This window comes from Corvus kubaryi, unplaced genomic scaffold (genome assembly GCF_017639235.1).
Source record: "Corvus kubaryi isolate FWS band 111438036 unplaced genomic scaffold, C.kubaryi_AGA036_p1.0 65278, whole genome shotgun sequence".
NCBI classification, from domain to species: Eukaryota; Metazoa; Chordata; class Aves; order Passeriformes; family Corvidae; genus Corvus; species Corvus kubaryi.
In genome coordinates, this window is record NW_024581885.1 from 137,435 (window position 1) to 154,861 (window position 17,427).

Here is a 17,427-nt window from a genome sequence, read left to right on the forward strand (position 1 = left end):
CTAATTTCATTAAAATACCACCTCATTTTCTTCCCTGCCACCTTCTCTGTCTTCTCAGATTTCTCAGTTACAAACATTTTTCTAGAACAACACTCTGTAGATTGTCGTAGGCTGAAGTCAGTGGTAAATGAAATAATTTAGCCTTGAATTTGGGTCTGAAAGCCTGACTTGTCAGCTTGGTTTACAAAGTTGCTTGTCTGAACTGCAGCAGCGCAAGCATGGAAGTGGGAATGGGCTGGAATGGGAAGTGGGATGGGATGATCAGGAGTAAATGATCCTGACTGGAGGTGTTGGGCTGGCCAGGGAGAGAGCAGCTGGTGAAGCAAACCAGGGGAACAGTGGGAAGAGTCAGACAGGGCTGGGGCACTGGAGCAGATGAGAGTAAAGATTCCCTGGAGCCTGCTCTGAAGCTGTGGAAGAGTTCTGCGTGTGGGAAATGCTGGGCACAGCTCCACCTGCACAGTGTGTTGTGTTTTCCAGAGAAAGGGGCAGGACTGCTGCAGACATGAAACAATTACTCTGAAACAATGGGATTTTATGATTTAGCCTGTTCTAGTGCCCATGCTCCTGCACAAGTGTTGGCTGTATTTGAATTTTAAGGTGTTTTTAGCAAAAGGCTCATGTCCAGTCAGGTATCCTGTTACCATTTGGGAACACCTGCCATAGTTTTCATCCTGTATCCCACATGTATCTCAGCACTAAAATATCTCCCTGTGACAGAGGGTAATGGCAGAGTAAATGATGAGAAATGGGGGTTTGGGGTCAGCAGGTGAACCTGTGTGACCCCAGCACTGCTGTGTGCACACACCGTGAGCCACTGCTTGGGATTAAATTCCTGAAGCTGCCAGCTCTTCCCTTAAATTTCCAGGTGCCAGTGCAACAACCACATCATTAATTACCCTTTGTTTAGAGTTTCAGCAACCAGCAGTTCCATCAAAGAAACTATTTCAGAACTGGTGAGCTTCACTACAGAGAGCTGTGAGCCAGACTGTCCAGCTGCCCCTAAACTGATTAACAGAACCAAAAACAGCCTGAGCTTGCAGTGGAAGGTAAGAACCAAACCTGGGGCTGAGTGAATCTGCTGGATTCCTGTGCAGTGTATTTAAATCAGCTTGGTCAGTAATTTAATGCGTACTGTAGGCGTTGCCTTTTAAGTTGCCCAGTGAAGATTGATAATGAAATTATTATTTCCTTCCTCTTCCTTTCAATGTTTGCTGAGTTTCTTGCCTGCAGCTTTAGTGTGACAGAGTTGGTAGCAAGGCTCTTCTGAACTGGCAGAGAGGAGAAAACAGAGCATTTATATCTTTGCCTGAGATCCTGGATGATAAATAGATATGGCTTAATGTTCTTTTAGTTATTCTGACCCATTCAGACTAAATTTGTTTGGATGGTTTTATAGATTTTCATTTTTAGTTTGACTTCTGATTGTAAGCACTATCCGTGGAGACTTTTATCTGTGTTTTCTTGGGTTTTCATATTTTTCTTATGATTATGCTGAAAAATGGTTCCAGCTAAATGACTTCAGTGAAATTATTTGTATAATCTGTCCTTAGAAAATGAACAAGTTCCCATTTCATGTGTCAAGTGTTGTTTGTGTTAACCCTTAGATTGCTCAGGCAGGTGGTGAGCACACAGTGCAAGGCACAAGAAAAGAGCTCTAAGAATATAATTTGCTTTCTTCATAGAATAAAACCATTCAAAAATTCATATTCTAATCAGAACTAAAAGAAGTAGCACAGCAGCCTTGTTTTAAAAGGCAGTTGGAGTTTATAATATTCAATGTGTAAAAATATTTATAAAAGTACAACCACTTGATTTTAACTCTTTTTTTCATTGTTTCTTTCTTTTCAGTCCTCAAATGACAATGGTTCCAAAATAACTAATTTTCTTTTAGAATGGGATGAGGTAAGAGCTTTTCTAGTACAAAAAAAAAGTCATAATGACATCTGTTCAGCAATTATACTTAAAAATACTTTTTGCTTAGGCACAGCAGCTATTCTGGTGCAACTCTCCAGACAATTTTAAAGGGACAAATGATCAGTGTGAGGGGACAGTATAAAACTGCCTCATTTGTCATCCAGAGCATCATTAATTCCTGTGTTCTCTATAAATGGATGAGCATTTGGCATCTTTGGGAAGTGTCATGAATCTCCCTTAGCTCTTGAGCATCTTGCTGAGATGTATTACAAAGGGATAAATGTGTTTTCTTCCAAAATGTGTTCTGTTTTCAGCTGCAATGTTCTTATCACCATTTGATCAGATCTACAGTACCAAAAGTAATCAGATATCTCAATCCAAATGCGGTTTATGAGCAAGACTGCTTGGGGTGACCATCAGCAGACTCAGGATAACTATGATACATTAGATTTGGCATTTCCAAGGCCCAGTAATTTCTTTTTGAATTACTGTTAAATGAGTGAAATGACATTTCTCCTGGGAGATGTCCCTGCCCATGGAACAAGATAAGCTATGAGGTCCCTCCCAACCCAAACCAGTCTGAGATTCTGGGATTTAGGAAGATGTAGAGTGAAGAGGGTGACCTTGGCAGGGATCAGGGAGTGACTGTGGATCCCCCTTTTTTCCAGGGGAAGAATGGCCCCTTCAAGGAGTGTTACTACGGGCACCTGAAGCAGTACAAGCTCACCAGGCTCACTCCCTCCACCAGATACTCCCTGAGACTGGCTGCTAAAAACGACATTGGAATGAGGTAACCAGGAGCCCAGGGGGTACCAACTGATGCGTTTCCCCCTGGATTACATCAGCTGCTGCTCACCCTTGTTCCAAATCTCCTCCCCAGTGGGTTCAGTGAGACGGTGACGTTCGGCACGGCCGGGGTGGTGCCGCCGGCCCCGGCGCCGCCCACGCTGCTGGAAGCGGGGGTGGCCTGGATGGCCCTGGCATGGAGCCCTCCTGCAGGAGTGGCCTCGGATGACTCCCTCACCTACAGCCTGGACATGGAGGAAGAAGGCTCTGTAAGTGCTGGGCTTAGTGTGGAAACTTTGTAGTGCTGAAATAAAAATGAACTTTTTTTTTACCTTCCGATAAATGGTCGGCAAGTATTGCATGGAATTCATGACAGACATGAAGTATTGCATGGGATTCATGGCAGAGAGAGAAAACATTGCATGGAACTCATGCCACAAAGTATTGCATGGGATTCATGCCACAGAGATCAAATATTGCATGGAATTCATGGCAGAGATAAAGTATTGTGTGCAATTCATGGCACAGAAGTGAAGTTCAAGCTAAAAAAAATGGGATTGACCCACTCTGGGTTTTGTTTTATCTTAAAAATCAGTGATTGTCTTCATCCTTATTTTCTCTCTTTCCCAGGGCTATGGATTCCAGCCCCAGTACAATGGAGATGAGCTCTCATGCACTTTAAGAAACCTGAGGAGGAGTACATCCTATAAGTTCAGGGTTTGTATTATAGTTTGTTCCTGATTTCATGTTTCATTCCTAGTTTCCTGGGCTTTGGCATTTTCCAACAAATTTTTTACCTTGGTATGGAGACAGCAGGAATTCACCTGTTGTCTCAGCAATTATCTGTTGTTAGAGCAGGTTTTGGTGAAGTTCAGATCAGATTTTTTGCACCACCTAATTTTGGTTTAAATGGTTGTCTTTATTTTGGTTGGTTTTTTAACAGATTTTTTTTTTTTGATCAGCAGCATGTTTATCCTCATGTATTGTCAACATATATTATTGTCATTAAACAAACCATTGTTTGTCTATTCTGTTCACTCCTCCAACAGCTCTTTGCCTACAACAGTGAAGGAAAGAGCAGCCCCAGTGAGGTGGTGGAGCACAGCACCAAACCTGACCGGCCCGGAGCCCCGAGTAAACCTGTTGTAAAGGGCAAGATCCATCCCCACAGTGTGAGAGTCACGTGGGGTAGGTGCCTTGGGGTGTTTCAGTGCTGCTGGGGTGGGACAGCCTCTCTCAGATTACATGAGAAGGAACTCAGGCTGATTATTTCTCTGCAGGTATTGTTATTGCAGGAGAAATACTCAAGATTACCCAAAAATTGTTTATTTTGGGCCTGTAGTAGCCCAGTGTTGTTTGTTCATTTTAGGGAAGCAGTCCTAATACCCTTTAGGTTTACTGTGATGCTGAAATAATTCTTATGTTCACTTAAAAAATAAAAGCTGATACCTGAAATTGGGAGTGTTTTCCCAGTTACTCCTCCTGGCATAATCATGATTAATAATAGGAGAAAAATTGCTCTGAAAATTGTATTGTGAATAATTAAGTACACTGGTTTCTATTGCTGGTTGACTTTTCTGTTTGAATGAATATGTTCTCTGGAAAAGCTGATAACAAAACAATGCCTTGATACTAAATCTTCTGTAACTTACGGTGTTGATTTCTTTCAGAACCCCCCAAGGATAACGGAGGATCAGACATTTCTAAATACTTTCTGGAAATCTCCGAGGCATCAGTTGGTAAGGAATCACCTTTGGCTACTAATACAGTACTGAGTCTCCATCCCTGGAGGTATTTAATTCACATTTAGATGTGGGACATGGTTTAGACTTGGATTTTGGAAATGTTTTCCAACCTAAATGACACTTTACTCCCACAGTCACTTCTGTTTTCACACGTGTGTGTTGTGTTATACATGTTCTCTGCATAATTAATAATTTCAAATTGATTCTGTGGCTTGACTACCTTAATAATTGTGTGAGAGAATTTTCAGGTGGGTTTTTAGAAAGGTTTGGAAGTGTAAAGTGCTTTTCCTTCTCTCAGGAGGGAGGTGGGAGCCCATTTACAGCGGAGCCCAGCGGGAGCACGTCTGTGACCACCTCAGGCCTGGCACCTCCTACAGACTGCGAGTGTCCTGTGCCAGTAAAGGTGGGGAGAGCCAGGTGAGCAACAGGAGGGGAAAGGTGCTTCTGGAAACCATTTCTGTTTATGTTTGAGCCAAATGCTTTGTGTTTGTGCTCTGCAATGACCTGTGTCCCTGGCAGGCCTCTGATGTCACGACTGTCACGACGGCGGCCGTTCCCCCCGGGCCTTGTCCTGCCCCGGCCCTGGTAGGCAAAGCCAAGCCCAAGGAAATCACTTTGCAGTGGGGTAAGCACCAGAGTTTGAGTAAAACACTGCTCTGATTTCAGTCATCCAAATTAAAAATCTTCAGGGGGAAAAAAAGTAAAACTAAAAATATAGAGATGCTGTCCATAGCCTTAGAGGTTTTTTGGGCTTGGGGTGGGGTCTTTGGTTTGTTTTGTGGGATTTTTTTAAGAAGACCAAAGCTTCTGTCCACCTCTGGTAGGGTGATACTTAAGTGAGACTTAAGCAGACATAAATATTTTCCAGGCAGAAAGCTTCCTGCCTGCCCATGACTGACACCTGCATGGCAATTTAAAAATCAACTCTTGTTTTCTTACTGTTACCTCAGTAAAGGAGATAAGCAAAAATTAGTGAAGGTACACTGTTTTGTGAAGAAAACAGGGAAAAAAATGAAAAAAAAACCCTGATTAAGGCCATCTTAAACTAATTATCAGTATCTGGGGGGGAAAAGCAAGCTTCATGAAGTGCTTCTGCTCAGATATATGACAAAGAGCCTGCCCTAACAGGGAATTCAGAAGGTAATAGGAAAATCCAATCTCTTTTTGTTTCCCAGGCCCCCCAGCTGTGGATGGAGGCTCTGAGATCACAGAGTATCTCCTGGAGATGGGCAGCTCGGAGCAGGAAGAGCGTAGGGTGGTTTATCAGGGCCCAGCAGCTGAGTTTGGAGTGACCAACCTGCTTCCAGGGAGAACCTACTGCTTCTGGCTCCGGGCAGGGAACAAAGTTGGGGTAACCACTGCACTCACCACATCTCTGCTTGTACACGAGGGACAGGAGTGATGGTGCTGAGGGGGTTTTGTAGCCTGTGTTGTGTGAACCTCTTGATGTTTGTGCCTTTGGAAGTGTTGGATGTGTTACCCCCAGCTCAGGCTCTGCAGATGGTGGGGTGGGAACAGCATTGTGTGGAGAGGGGTGTGTGCAGGCCATGCCAGGTTGGGACAAGGGTGGGATAAATGTTGGTTGCATAAAAGTCTTTGTGAAACAGTCCCCAGCTGCTGCTGGAAGGCAGATCCTGGCTGGGGGAGGGAGGAGTTACACAACGCTGGCAGGGGGAGGATCTCAGATATCCTGTGGGAGCGGGGCCAGCTTCAAGTACCTGGAAGGAATCTGAAACTGAGCCCTGAACTCTGCTGTTTATTTCCCTGTCAAGTGAAAAAATAGTTTGTTTGCTTGACTTGCACATCAGTTTTTGCCCTGGTGCTGTTGCTGTGTTCATACAGTTGTGTTTTCCTGCAGTTTGGCCCCCACTCTGAGAAGGCAGAGCTTTGCACTGCTCCAGGACCCCCTGAGCAGTGCTGCAAACCCCTGATAACCTGCAAAAGTGCAACTTGTGCTGTGGTGTCGTGGGAGGTAGGTGTTGGTGGCTTCCAGTGCCACCCAAATTAGTGTTAGGCTTTTAGAACTGTAGTGACACATTTATGATACACAGAAATGAGAGAAATGGTATGTGTAGAGCTGGAATATTTTAAGCCCATTTCTTTATAGATGTCTGTGTTGGGTTTGTAAACTTTGGGAGTTATTAATTGGAATTTTAACTGGACAAATTGGGTGACATTTAATCCTCCTCATGTTGTGGTAATTAATATATAGTGAATTAATTCTTCTGAGTGGTAAGAGATTGTGAGTCAGTCAAAGTTCTGGTGTGAACTGTGGTGGTGTTACAGCCACGTGTCACCTTTTCACTTCAAGTCCCTTGGAACGGACCTCAGGTTTCAACCCCAGTGCTTCTAAAGGTTGGATTTGGTGATCTTGGAGGTCTTTATCAACCTTTTCTGTGACTCTCCCCCAGTGTCTCAGTGTAACAGAGCTCCCCCTGGGTGCTGTTGGTGTGTAAGTGCAAGAGCTGAGCAGAATTTCTCCCTCACCCCGCAGAGCCCGGCGTGCAACGGAGCAGAAATCACCGAGTACAGGCTGGACTGGGGCCAGGTGGAGGGGTCCATGCACATCATCTACACTGGCCCCTGCCAGAGCTATGAGGTCAAGGGGCTCACACCTGCAACCACCTATTACTGCAGAGTCCAGGTAGGAAAAGCTTTTTGGTGCCACTGGGCACTTGCAGTTTGGGGAGAAACTCCAGCTAGAGAGGAATAAAGTCATGTGCTGTCACCTGCTCATGCAGTAGAGAAGGTAATTGGGAAAAACACTTCCCCTTCTCCCCAGTCCCTCCTCATTCCCTGTGTCTGGAAGAGTTTAGATCCAGTGTGCTGTGAAATACCAGTTGCTTTGCCCTGTTGACATTTTATTCAGGAGGTTTTCCATTCTCTTCCATGTTGCTTTTAAGAACACATGGAAGGCTGTGAGAGCTGTGCCTGCCTGGCTGGGTAACAGGGATTTGGTAACTCCTCTGTGGTGTCTTTCAGGCTGTGAACGTGGCTGGGGTGGGGCTGTTTGGGGACACGAGCGTGGTGAGCACCCCCCCATCCGTGCCTGCAGCCGTGGCCGTGCTCCACTTACTTGAAGAGGATCAGATGGAAATTTCCCCTCCTTTCTCCACGTGCCTTGCAATCCAGTGGGAAGAGCCCTGCTGCCACGGGGCAGAGATCACAGGCTACAACATCGAGTATGGGGAAAAGCAGCTGGTCACTGTGGGGAGAAACACAACCCATGTCCTTGAGAATCTGCTGCCTGACACCCTGTACAGGTAAGAATTATTCTGAAACCACATTTGTAGGATTTAGAAGTCCTTTGAGGGTAGTGCTTTAAGTTTTTAGAGCATTTTTTCATGCAGCTTACAGACTATTTGCTTGATTCACCCTGCAACTCCAAAACTCCTAAAATTGTCACATCCAGACTCAAAACGTGTTGTTGGCAGGAGTGAGATCGTGGTTGGTGTTAAGGTTCATGTTCTGTCTCAAAGCCAAGACTTTAAGGTTTCTGGGTTTAGAATTTTTCATTGGGATGTTCAGGTGTGTGGCCAAAAGAGGATGGATGGACAGGTAAGAGCAGAGCAGGTGTTTCTGTGACCTCAGTCTTGGTTAAAGCTGAATTCAGATTTAATTTCTAACTGCATCTTAATTGCTTTACTGTTTGGAGTTTTATTCTGTACGCATTTTGTTACCCAGCACTTTTCCTGACCATGTGGCTGCTCTCTCCCATTCCCAGGATCAGGATACAGGCCATCAACAGCTTTGGAGTCGGTCCTTTCAGTCATTCCATGAAAGCCAAAACCAAACCACTACCTCCTGACCCTCCCCACCTGGAATGTGTGGTCTTCAGCTACCAGAGCCTTAAACTGAAATGGGGAGAAGGGCCCAGCAGAGCTTTAATTCCCAACCCTACACAGTTCAACCTGCAGATGGAGGACAGGTTTGGCAGGTGAGACCAGCAGACCATGAAGGATTTTGTAGTTTTACCACTTCATGTCAAGTTTTTAAGGTGTTTTATGTTACTCTCCCTTCTGTTTGCACCACTGAGTCATTTGGGCTTCCCAGAGTTTGCCCTTTAGTTTGCAGTTTTGCCTCCCATCTTTCAACCAGAAATGCTGTCAACAGCTTGCACCTCTGCTGCTCGTAAACAGTAAATACTATTGAAATAATAACTAATAAATACCTTGCCATCATCCTCTGCTGGCAGGGTTATTTTTGGACATTCTAAACTAAAGTCTGGTCAGCATATAAGAAACAGGGGATGACCAGCTGTGCTTTACCTGGAAATTTCAGTTTAATTTGGACATTCAAGGGTTGTTCTCTTGATTCAGAGGAGTTGGGTCCTACAGCCTCAGTGGGATGCCCAACAGGGCAGGGGAGAAACTTGAGACACCCGGAATGCAGCATCACTTCTTTGTCCTTAACTCAAATCTGGATGTTCCACATCTGATACTGACCTTTGGTGATTGCTGGGTAACTCTGTGTGTGTTCTGTGTCCCCCAGGTTTGTGACAGTCTATAATGGTCCCTGTCACACCTACAAGGTGCAGAGGCTCAGCGAATCCACCACGTACCATTTTCGCATCCAGGCGTACAACGACGCTGGGGAAGGAGCCTTCTCGGAGGTCTGTGCTTTCACCACCACCAAGTCTCCACCTGCACCTCTCAAAGGTGAGCTGACACTGCCCTGGCAACTGCTGAAAGCCACTGATGGGCAGGATTGAGTCCTACAACCTGACCCTCAGCCAGTCTTTGCAAGGACAGAGACACAAACTCGCTCTGAGGGGCTTTGTCTGGGTGTGAAAAGGGCCCTTCTGGTGTGATCACCTGCTGCACTGCAGCTCTTCCACCCCTGAACTGAGCATTCCTACCTTTTCCCAGCTGGAAAGGCATTTTGCAGGGTTATCCATCGAAGTTACAACAGTGTGTAGGCAAGGGAGGGCACAGTTAATTCCTCTGATCTTCACTTTTTAACGTGGACATTAAAGGTCATCATTAAAGTCACTGTGAAGGTCAGTGCTGAGTGCCTGCAGCAAAATTAATTGACTGAACCATGGTTAGGACATAATTTCAGCTCTGCACATGGACAGAAATGCTGGTTTCTGTAGTGACTTGAAAGTGCTGCTCCTCTCTGCAAGCATCATGGGCTCATCTTGGCAGCTCAGAAAGACCCACAAGTGTAACCTACACAGAACACAATAACCTACACAGAACACAATCATAATTTTTTAAGCTCATGTCATCAAATAGAAGAAAAAGAAAGAAAGAAACAAATCTTAATTGCTTAAACTTATTGGAATGAGTTGCCTCTAAGCATGACAGCTGTACATTTGTAGACTCCATTGTTCCTTTTCTAAAACACCAACAAATCACTTTATTTTCCAGCACCCAAAGCAATTCAGCTGGAAGAAAACACTTTTGAAATCACATGGGAGCCTCTACAGCCGATGAAAGGAGATTCCATTGTTTACATCCTTCAGCTTGCTGCTGGCAGAGAGTTTGATCAGGTACCTTTTATGTAGCATCAGGAATGTGAGGGGTTTTTACTGGGAAAAATGATTACAAAAAAAAGATGTGGATATTTCTTGTGGAAGGCATCCCTGCCCATGGCAGAGGGTGGAATGAGATAGGCTTTAAGATCCCTTCCAACCCAAACCATGCTGTGATTCCATGATTTGAAGGTTGAAATTCTGTTTGGGAAGGTGACAGGGAGTATTTTCATTTCAGAAAATGTGAAGTGGGTGAGCACTGGTTTATCCTGTTCTCCCAACAATTCCTTTAACTCTTGATTCTTAAATCTTCTGGTGTGTGGTACCACTGCCTCTGTTAATCAGAGTCGACACTGGTGGAGGAGCTTTAGGGAAGAAAATGCAGGATGATTTTTTCCTCCTTTCTGAGCCTCCCAGCCCAGGTGAGGCCTCAGCATGGGGCGTGGCAGGAAACTTAAATGAATCATGAATTGGGCAGAAATTTAAGCTGCCGTTTTATGAAGTTGAGTCAAGGAGGGCAACTCCAGGATGGAGCAGGACAGGCAGTTCCAGGTGCTGCTGCTGAGTGAGGTGCTCCTGACTGAAGTGGCTCCTGTCTCCTGCAGGTGTACAAGGGCCCGGAGCCCTGGTTCCGGCTGCCGGCCGCGCAGACGAACTGTGAGTACCGCGCGCGCGTCTGCGCCGGCCGCCAGTGCCACGACTTGCCGGGCTGCCCGGAGCTCTACGGCCCCTACAGCCCCAGCGCCGTGTTCTGCTGCCAGCGCCGCGAGCCGGGCCCCGCCGCAGCCCAGCCCGGCGCCGAGCTGGCGCAGAGCAGGAAGCGGCTGCGCGAGGAGCGCGTCATCGCCATCGCGCTGCTCTGCGGCTTCGCCGTGGTCGCCATCCTCTTTGCCGTGGTCATCCAGTACTTCGTCATCAAGTAGGGCAGAGCTGGCCCCGCTCAGCTGTCTGTACAGAGCTCTCTGGGGTATTTATGGGTAGTTCAATGGAATCCTAGCTGGGAACCCCTCGCTCCGTGCGTTCCCGCTCCTGCTGCTGGCTGCCGGCGAGGCTGGCTTGGCAGATCCTTTCCAAATGCTGGACACAGATTTCCTGTAGAAAGGGTGATCCTGGGGCATCTGCAATCAGGGTGAGCTGTTAGAGAACAGCAGTCAGCTGCCTTACGGTGCACACTGGGGGGATGTGCACGCTCCTCCTCTCTCCCCATCCCAGCCAGTTGGAGAGGGAAGGCATTGCTAGAGCAGTCCTTTCCCAGCACCACCAGAGCAGCGGGAGGCGATGGCTGTTCCATCAGGTTTCGCTGTAGTTTGATATCCATGAAATCCAGCAGCACAAGTGCTTGAGCTTAGAGCAGAACTGCAGAGCCTACTAGAGCATACCACATTTACTAGACTGTAGAAGGAAAGCAGAATATTGACTTAGTGATATTACTACTTTACAGTTATTTTAATACTTGGGATTCAGTAATAATCATTTCGAGTGTTGGAGTAGAGGGTGCCAGGGTTTTTTAGGGTTTTAATCCAAACCAATGCCAGCAGGACGTGGCGCTCTGCCGGGATGCCCAGGAAAGGCTCTGCCCGGAATGTTCCTGCTGTCCTGAGCAGCTTTGGCCCAATCCACATTTCACTCTCAGTGCCTGAGAGAAAAGTAATTCCCTGTGCAGCATGCTCAGAACAGCACAGGAGTTGTCTTTAAGGAGAAAGAGTGCATTTATGATAAATGTTACACTATTTGGCTCAAACTGAGCAAATGTTTTTGTACTATTATTAACCTAAAAAATAAAAAGTTCAGCCTGCTTTGGGTGCCCTTCTAACTTAACCCCAACAAGCAAATTGTACGTGAGAGAACTCTTTTTAGATAACGTTTATAAAATGTTTTAAACTTGCTATCCCAGTGGTAGCAGCTTCACATTCCATGGTTTTCCTGTTGGGAATGTTCAGCCTGCTATGAACTTGTCTGAAACTCGTCCTGGTCGGCTGGGGGATATTTTTGTGGACACTGTGCACTACATTTGACTGTTGTGTTCCATCTGCTTGTGAATCCCTGAGGAGGAGCCTGGCAGCTCCTGGCTCCATTAGGTCAAAGCTTTTGAAAGCTGGAACTCACAAATTTCCAATGTTTCAGGATGGGTCTTGCCAACAGCGTTTGGAATATGCCACAGAACGGTAGATTTTAGGGTATTTTGCAAAGTCTGTGGCTCCACTTGGGCCATCAGAGCGATGCACTTGTAGGTGGGAGGGTGGATGTGACAGAGCTACAGGCGACGTGTTTCCAGTAATTAATTAATCACTTTAAGGGTCTTTCTCCTAGAGCAGTTGAGGAATAACGTTGTGTTAGAGTTTGAGGCATTGTGTTGTATTTCACATGTGGAAAACCTAAATTATGACCTAGTATCACTTAATCCTCTTCACAGTAGATTGATGGTGCAATCTGAAATTAATCTTTTCAAAGTGTACTCTTCATTTTTGTACTCTATTTATTTTGATTAAAAGTCCTGGAAAGAAAAAAAAAAAGTATGTTTGAATGTATTGTTCTACTTGTAGCAGAACTTTAAGTTAATCATTTATTATATCATAGAAATCTCTCCCTCCAGTGTCAGAAAGAGTTTTATACAGATAGTAGTCTTTAGTTTGCAGAAGAGTTTACAATCCGTCTTTATTTTCCTCATAGTCTCCCTTTAGCAGATAAACTGCCTGCAGCAGATCTCCGTTGCCAAAGGGTTCTTTCTTAACTCCTTAGAACCAACTTGTAGAGAGGTTTATTTGGCAGTAATAGTCCTGATCATTTAAAAGAGAAATTAGGATTGCAGAGTAAATACTAACAAGTCATGACTGCTAAAAAATGAAATCCTTTTGTAATTGCCACAAAATGCTTATATTTCCAGAAAATATCCAGGATTTATACTGCAGTAGGGATTTTCCATCAGCTGTTGTCCATTCCAGAAGGATGTACCCTCGTGGCATTAATGTATTTTAGGTATCTTCAGTTTTCTTGTATTGTCATTTTTGAGGTATCTCAAATGTATGTTAAAGCTGCCATGCATTGTATTACTAAATTGTAACTATCAAATAGATAATATATTTAATACAGCCAATAAATAATACAAATGTATTCAAATTTGACTCCGGGCTCCTGTAGTTTTTGGGATTTAGTCTTACTTGTGTCATGTGTGATTTAAGGGGAGGGAACATGATCAGTGTCATTGAGAGCTGAACTAACTTTTCTTCCAGGAAAATGGAGCCCTTGGAATATCACTTCCATTTCCCCTCATGCTGCAGGAAGGACCTGCAATTCCCAGGTGAGGTGGAGCAGTTCTTTGGTACTGGAAATTGAATTGTTTGGGGCAGTTTTCCATCATTTTGTGTTGACTCAGGGCCTTTCCCCCTCGAGCTCTTCCCCAGCGTTTGCTGCTGAGTGTGGAATTTCTCCTGATGGTGCCTTAATGAGCTGATGAAGGTAAGATGGGAAAGGCTTTTCTTGACCATCAAGTCTTTCCAAAGAGACAGCTGGACACTCAGCCTGGATTTACTTTCCACTTCAGGAAAGATCAGGGATGAGTAGCTGGAAAACGCTGGGGTGGAGGAGGCAAGGGGAGTGGGGACCAGTGTGAGAGAATCCCAAGGGAAGGCTCTGGGAAGCTGGAAGCACACAGCCAGAGGGAGCAGGAACACCCAGCAGCAGGATCTGTCCTGCCACAGTCCTCAGAAATTCCTCCAGAACCCGGGAATGGGGCTCTTGGCAGAGGCAAGAGAGGTATCAGCTACAAAACAAACCTCCTCCGCCTCCTCGGAGCTCAGCTCTTTGCAGCTCAGCGCTTTGCAGCTCTTCTGCTCCCAAGGACTGCTCAAAAGCCAGTTTTGTGGAGCCAAATCATGTGGGATTGGGGCTGGAAAGGTCAGAGCCGAGCACAGGCACTGCATTGTCTGGCAGATCCTGACTCTGACGTTAGGGAGATTCCTGCTGGCCTTTCCAAGAGGCAGAAGCTGTGGCTGGGGTTGTTCTTGCAGATTTAGGCACTTGGACACCTCTCAACAACAAAAGCTGTCCGTGTGCCAGGGCTCTGCTTGGCTGCACCCTGAACACCTCCACACATCCCATCTGGGAAGAAATCCCCAGTGAAGTTTCATACAATTATGGAATGGGTTGGGTTGGGAGGGACCTTAAAGTTCCACTCCTGCCCGACAGGCAGACAGGGATACCTTCCCTTTTCCCAGGTTGCTCCAAGCCCCATCCATCCTGGCCTTGAACACTTCCAGGGATTTAAAATCTATGGGATTTAAATCCTGCAGCCTGAGCAGAGCCACGTGCCCAGGCTGTGCTCCCGATTTCTCCAGCAGATGCCTCCCAGCTGGCCGGCAGCTGCCTGGGATGAACGACCCGCGGCAGGCGGAGGAGTCGGCGCCGGGCCAGGACACGCCGTGACCCCATTTCCTGTTTTCTGATGCTGAAAAGAACCCCAGTGTCTGAGCAGGGAGGAAGGGTGGCTGCTCTTCCATTGGGCCGGCGTGTGGTGCCCATGGAATGTGTCTGCATTTATCCTGGAGCAAAGGAGGCTCAGGGGGGACCTTGTGGCTCTGCACAACTCCCTGACAGGAGGGGGCAGCCGGGGGGGTCGGGCTCTGCTCCCAGGGAACAGGGACAGGGGGAGAGGAAATGGCCTCAGGCTGGGCCAGGGGAGGCTCAGGTTGGACAGCAGGAGGAATTTCTTCATGGAAAAGGTTGTTAAACATCGGAGCTGCCCAGGGAGGTTTGGAGTCGCCATCCCTGGAGGTGTCCAAGGCATGCCTGGAGGTGGCACTCAGAGCTCTGGGCTGGTGACAAGGTGGGGATCGGTCACAGCTTGGACTCAATGGTTTTGGAAGGCTTTTCCAACCTCACTGATCCCGTGATTCCCAGCACAGCTGTGCCCCAGAGGACTGTCCATGAGGAGAAACGTCCATGGCCAGGGTGATGTTTGTCTGTCCTGTGGAAACTGGCTCTCCCTGTCTTCTCGCTGCTGCTTTCCTGGCAGAAATCCTGCAAGTAGCTCCTGGTTGTGCTTCCCAGCCTGAAAAGTCACCTGTGGGTGGGGAGGGTGGCACAGGGGGGACAGAAGAGTCTTGCACTGGGTTTAGGGATAAATCCTGAGCCCCGTGGAAATGAAAACCATAATTTTCTTTCCTGCCTCAGGAATAAATGGTGTGACAGCCCACAGCTCCATGTGCTAAGTTCCAGCCTGATCCCAGCCCATGGAAGAGCTCCTCTCCCGCTCTTTCCTAAAACAAGGGGAAAGAAAACGGATTTTATTTGTTGTCTAAGGTCAGTGGCTGGAATTCCTCCTCCCTCCCTCCCTCCTCCCAGGATGTTTTTGTGTAACACACTCTGACTCACGGAAGTCAAATGACTTGGCCTTGGAGCTGCCTCAGCACAGGGATTCTGGTACAGGAATTCTGGCACAGGAATCCTGTACCTGCCCCTTGTGCTGGGTGAGGGTTTTCCAGCTCCTCCAGGTGCTGCTGGAGCTGTGGGGCTGCTCCTGTTCCCCCCCAGCTGATCCCAGCACCCCCAGACCCCCAAACCCAAGTCAGGGTTGGGATGTGTGTCCATCCAGGTTGGCTGATCCAGGAGCTGAATGCCCTTCTGGCTGTGGGTGGGGAGCACCTGAGTGTGGCCACTGCTGGAGTGGATCAGGAGGAGCAGCTTTTGGTTTCTCCCTGTCTGAGGAGCTGGGATGGGAGTCCCCAGCACAGCCTCTTCCTCCAGACCTGGCTGCAGTCAGACCATCCTGGATAATAACAACACATTGCAACTGCTTCTGGAACATTGCTGATCCCCTGCCTGACAAAATCACAACAAAACTTTATTTTTGGTTCTGTTTTGCCTCAGAAAGTGAGAAACTTTGACAAAACTCACATGGAATGTACTCTAAATGTCTTCCGAATCCAGTCAGCTGCCATGAAAACCAGCTTTAAAAAGCTTCTAAATTTGCTTCCGAAGTGGAACCTGTTATTTTCAGAACAGTGGGAACAGTGGGATTTAGTTAATCCTGGGAATGCCGGCAATTTAAAAAGTGGCTTCAGAACTGTTAATAAAATAACAAAACATCCCTTCCTGCATCACCACAGGGCAGATGGGCTATCTGCAGCAGAGGGAGTGGGGAAAGGGTCACTGAATCCAGCAGTGATGGTTTGTGCATCAGTTGGCCTATATGAATATTTGTAGTAAAATGAATTTCTGCCCTGCCAGGCCGCATCTCCATGGTAACCGCGCTAGGCCGCGTCTCCATGGCAACCCCGCTGGGCCGCGTCTCCATAGTAACGCCGCCCTCCCGGCTTCCGTAGCCGCGCCCCCGCGTCACGTGGCAGGAAACTATGGAGGCAGCCAAGATGGCGTCCCCCAAGAGCGCCCCGAAGGATGCGCAGGTTCCGCGGGGCTCGGGGGGTCCAGGCGGGACCGGGGGGTAACGGGGGGCTCGGGGGACTGAGCGGTGCCTGTGTCCGCCCCGCAGGTGATGGCGCAGATCCTCAAGGACATGGGCATCACCGAGTACGAGCCGCGCGTCATTAACCAGATGCTGGAGTTCGCCTACAGTAAGCGGGGCCGGGCGGGAAGTGCGTGGGGAAACGCCGGGGGGAGCAGGGAGGTGTTGTCTGGAGCAGGGAAGTGCTGTGTGAATCCGTGTTTCCACGGGGGCTCCCCTGTCAGACTCGGTGACCGTGGAGATCTTTTCCGACTGTAATTCTGCGATTTTAAAAAGTAAACAGAGAATCGCAAATCCCAGAGTGGTTTGGGTTGGAAGGGACCTTAAGGAAAATCCAGTCCCACTCCCTGCCATGGGCAGGGACACCTTCCAGTATCCCGGGTTGCTCCAAGCTCTGTCTAACCTGGCCACAGCTTCAGTGCCCTCAGAGAGAAGAATTCCTTCCCAGTATCCTATCCAGTTCTTTCCCAGTATCCCATCCAGCACTGCCCTCGGGCAGTCTGAGCAGTACCCGGAGGCCGCAGAGTTTTCAGTGCCAGCTGGGTGGGGTCGGGATCGGGCTGGGGAGGACTTCATTTAACCCGGCCTCAATCCAGAGCCTGTTTCCCCCAGGATACGTGACCACGATCCTGGAGGATGCCAAGATCTATTCAAGCCATGCCAAGAAGTCCAGCGTGGACGCGGACGACGTGCGCCTGGCGATCCAGTGCCGGACTGACCAGTCCTTCACGTCCCCCCCGCCCCGGGACGTGAGTACGGCCAGGACTGGGCGTCCCAGAGCAGGCTGGGACACAGGGATGAGGCCGGGACACAGGGATGTGGCCAGGACACAGGGATGAGCCTGGGACACAGGGATGAGGTTGGGACACAGGGATATGGCCGGGACACAGGGATGAGGCAGGGACACAGGGATGAGGCAGGGACACAGGGATGTGGCCGGGACACAGGGATGAGGCTGGGACACAGGGATGAGGCAGGGACACGGGGGTGAGCCCAGAACACAGGGATGAGCCTGGGACACAGGGATGAGCCTGGGACACGGG

General features: G+C 47.9%; 2 protein-coding genes across 4 annotated transcripts in view; both read left to right on the forward strand.

Annotated features, from left to right (window-relative positions):
- LOC121673191 (fibronectin type-III domain-containing protein 3a-like) overlaps positions 1–13,046 on the forward strand; it is a 38,997-nt gene extending 25,951 nt beyond the window's left edge. For all 3 annotated transcript variants that reach the window (XM_042046290.1, XM_042046291.1, XM_042046289.1), the window contains 17 exons: positions 911–1,049; positions 1,852–1,905; positions 2,586–2,707; positions 2,798–2,972; positions 3,334–3,420; positions 3,753–3,891; positions 4,374–4,442; positions 4,747–4,865; positions 4,968–5,073; positions 5,624–5,799; positions 6,307–6,420; positions 6,943–7,092; positions 7,431–7,711; positions 8,173–8,385; positions 8,940–9,106; positions 9,821–9,942; positions 10,530–13,046. In XM_042046290.1, coding sequence (XP_041902224.1) covers positions 911–1,049; positions 1,852–1,905; positions 2,586–2,707; positions 2,798–2,972; positions 3,334–3,420; positions 3,753–3,891; positions 4,374–4,442; positions 4,747–4,865; positions 4,968–5,073; positions 5,624–5,799; positions 6,307–6,420; positions 6,943–7,092; positions 7,431–7,711; positions 8,173–8,385; positions 8,940–9,106; positions 9,821–9,942; positions 10,530–10,847 — 2,551 coding nt within the window. In that variant the 3' untranslated portion in view covers positions 10,848–13,046. The remainder of the gene's footprint in view (positions 1–910; positions 1,050–1,851; positions 1,906–2,585; positions 2,708–2,797; positions 2,973–3,333; positions 3,421–3,752; positions 3,892–4,373; positions 4,443–4,746; positions 4,866–4,967; positions 5,074–5,623; positions 5,800–6,306; positions 6,421–6,942; positions 7,093–7,430; positions 7,712–8,172; positions 8,386–8,939; positions 9,107–9,820; positions 9,943–10,529) is intronic.
- Positions 13,047–16,214: 3,168 nt separating this feature from the next.
- LOC121673195 (transcription initiation factor TFIID subunit 9-like) lies at positions 16,215–17,377 on the forward strand. Its single transcript, XM_042046297.1, has 3 exons — positions 16,215–16,325; positions 16,412–16,493; positions 16,997–17,377. The coding sequence occupies exons 1-3, from the start codon at positions 16,275–16,277 to the stop codon at positions 17,221–17,223; spliced, it is 360 nt and encodes a 119-aa protein (XP_041902231.1). The 5' UTR covers positions 16,215–16,274; the 3' UTR covers positions 17,224–17,377.
- The last annotated feature ends 50 nt before the right edge of the window (positions 17,378–17,427 follow it).

What these genes read in the sequence shown, in the direction of transcription:
- LOC121673195 (XM_042046297.1), top strand. Translation starts at nt 16,275, where the DNA reads ATGGAGGCAGCCAAGATGGCGTCCCCCAAGAGCGCCCCGAAGGATGCG. An exon ending in GCGCCCCGAAGGATGCGCAG is followed by an intron (nt 16,326 to 16,411) that starts GTTCCGCGGGGC and finishes TCCGCCCCGCAG; the next exon opens with GTGATGGCGCAGATCCTCAA. An exon ending in GATGCTGGAGTTCGCCTACA is followed by an intron (nt 16,494 to 16,996) that starts GTAAGCGGGGCC and finishes TGTTTCCCCCAG; the next exon opens with GATACGTGACCACGATCCTG.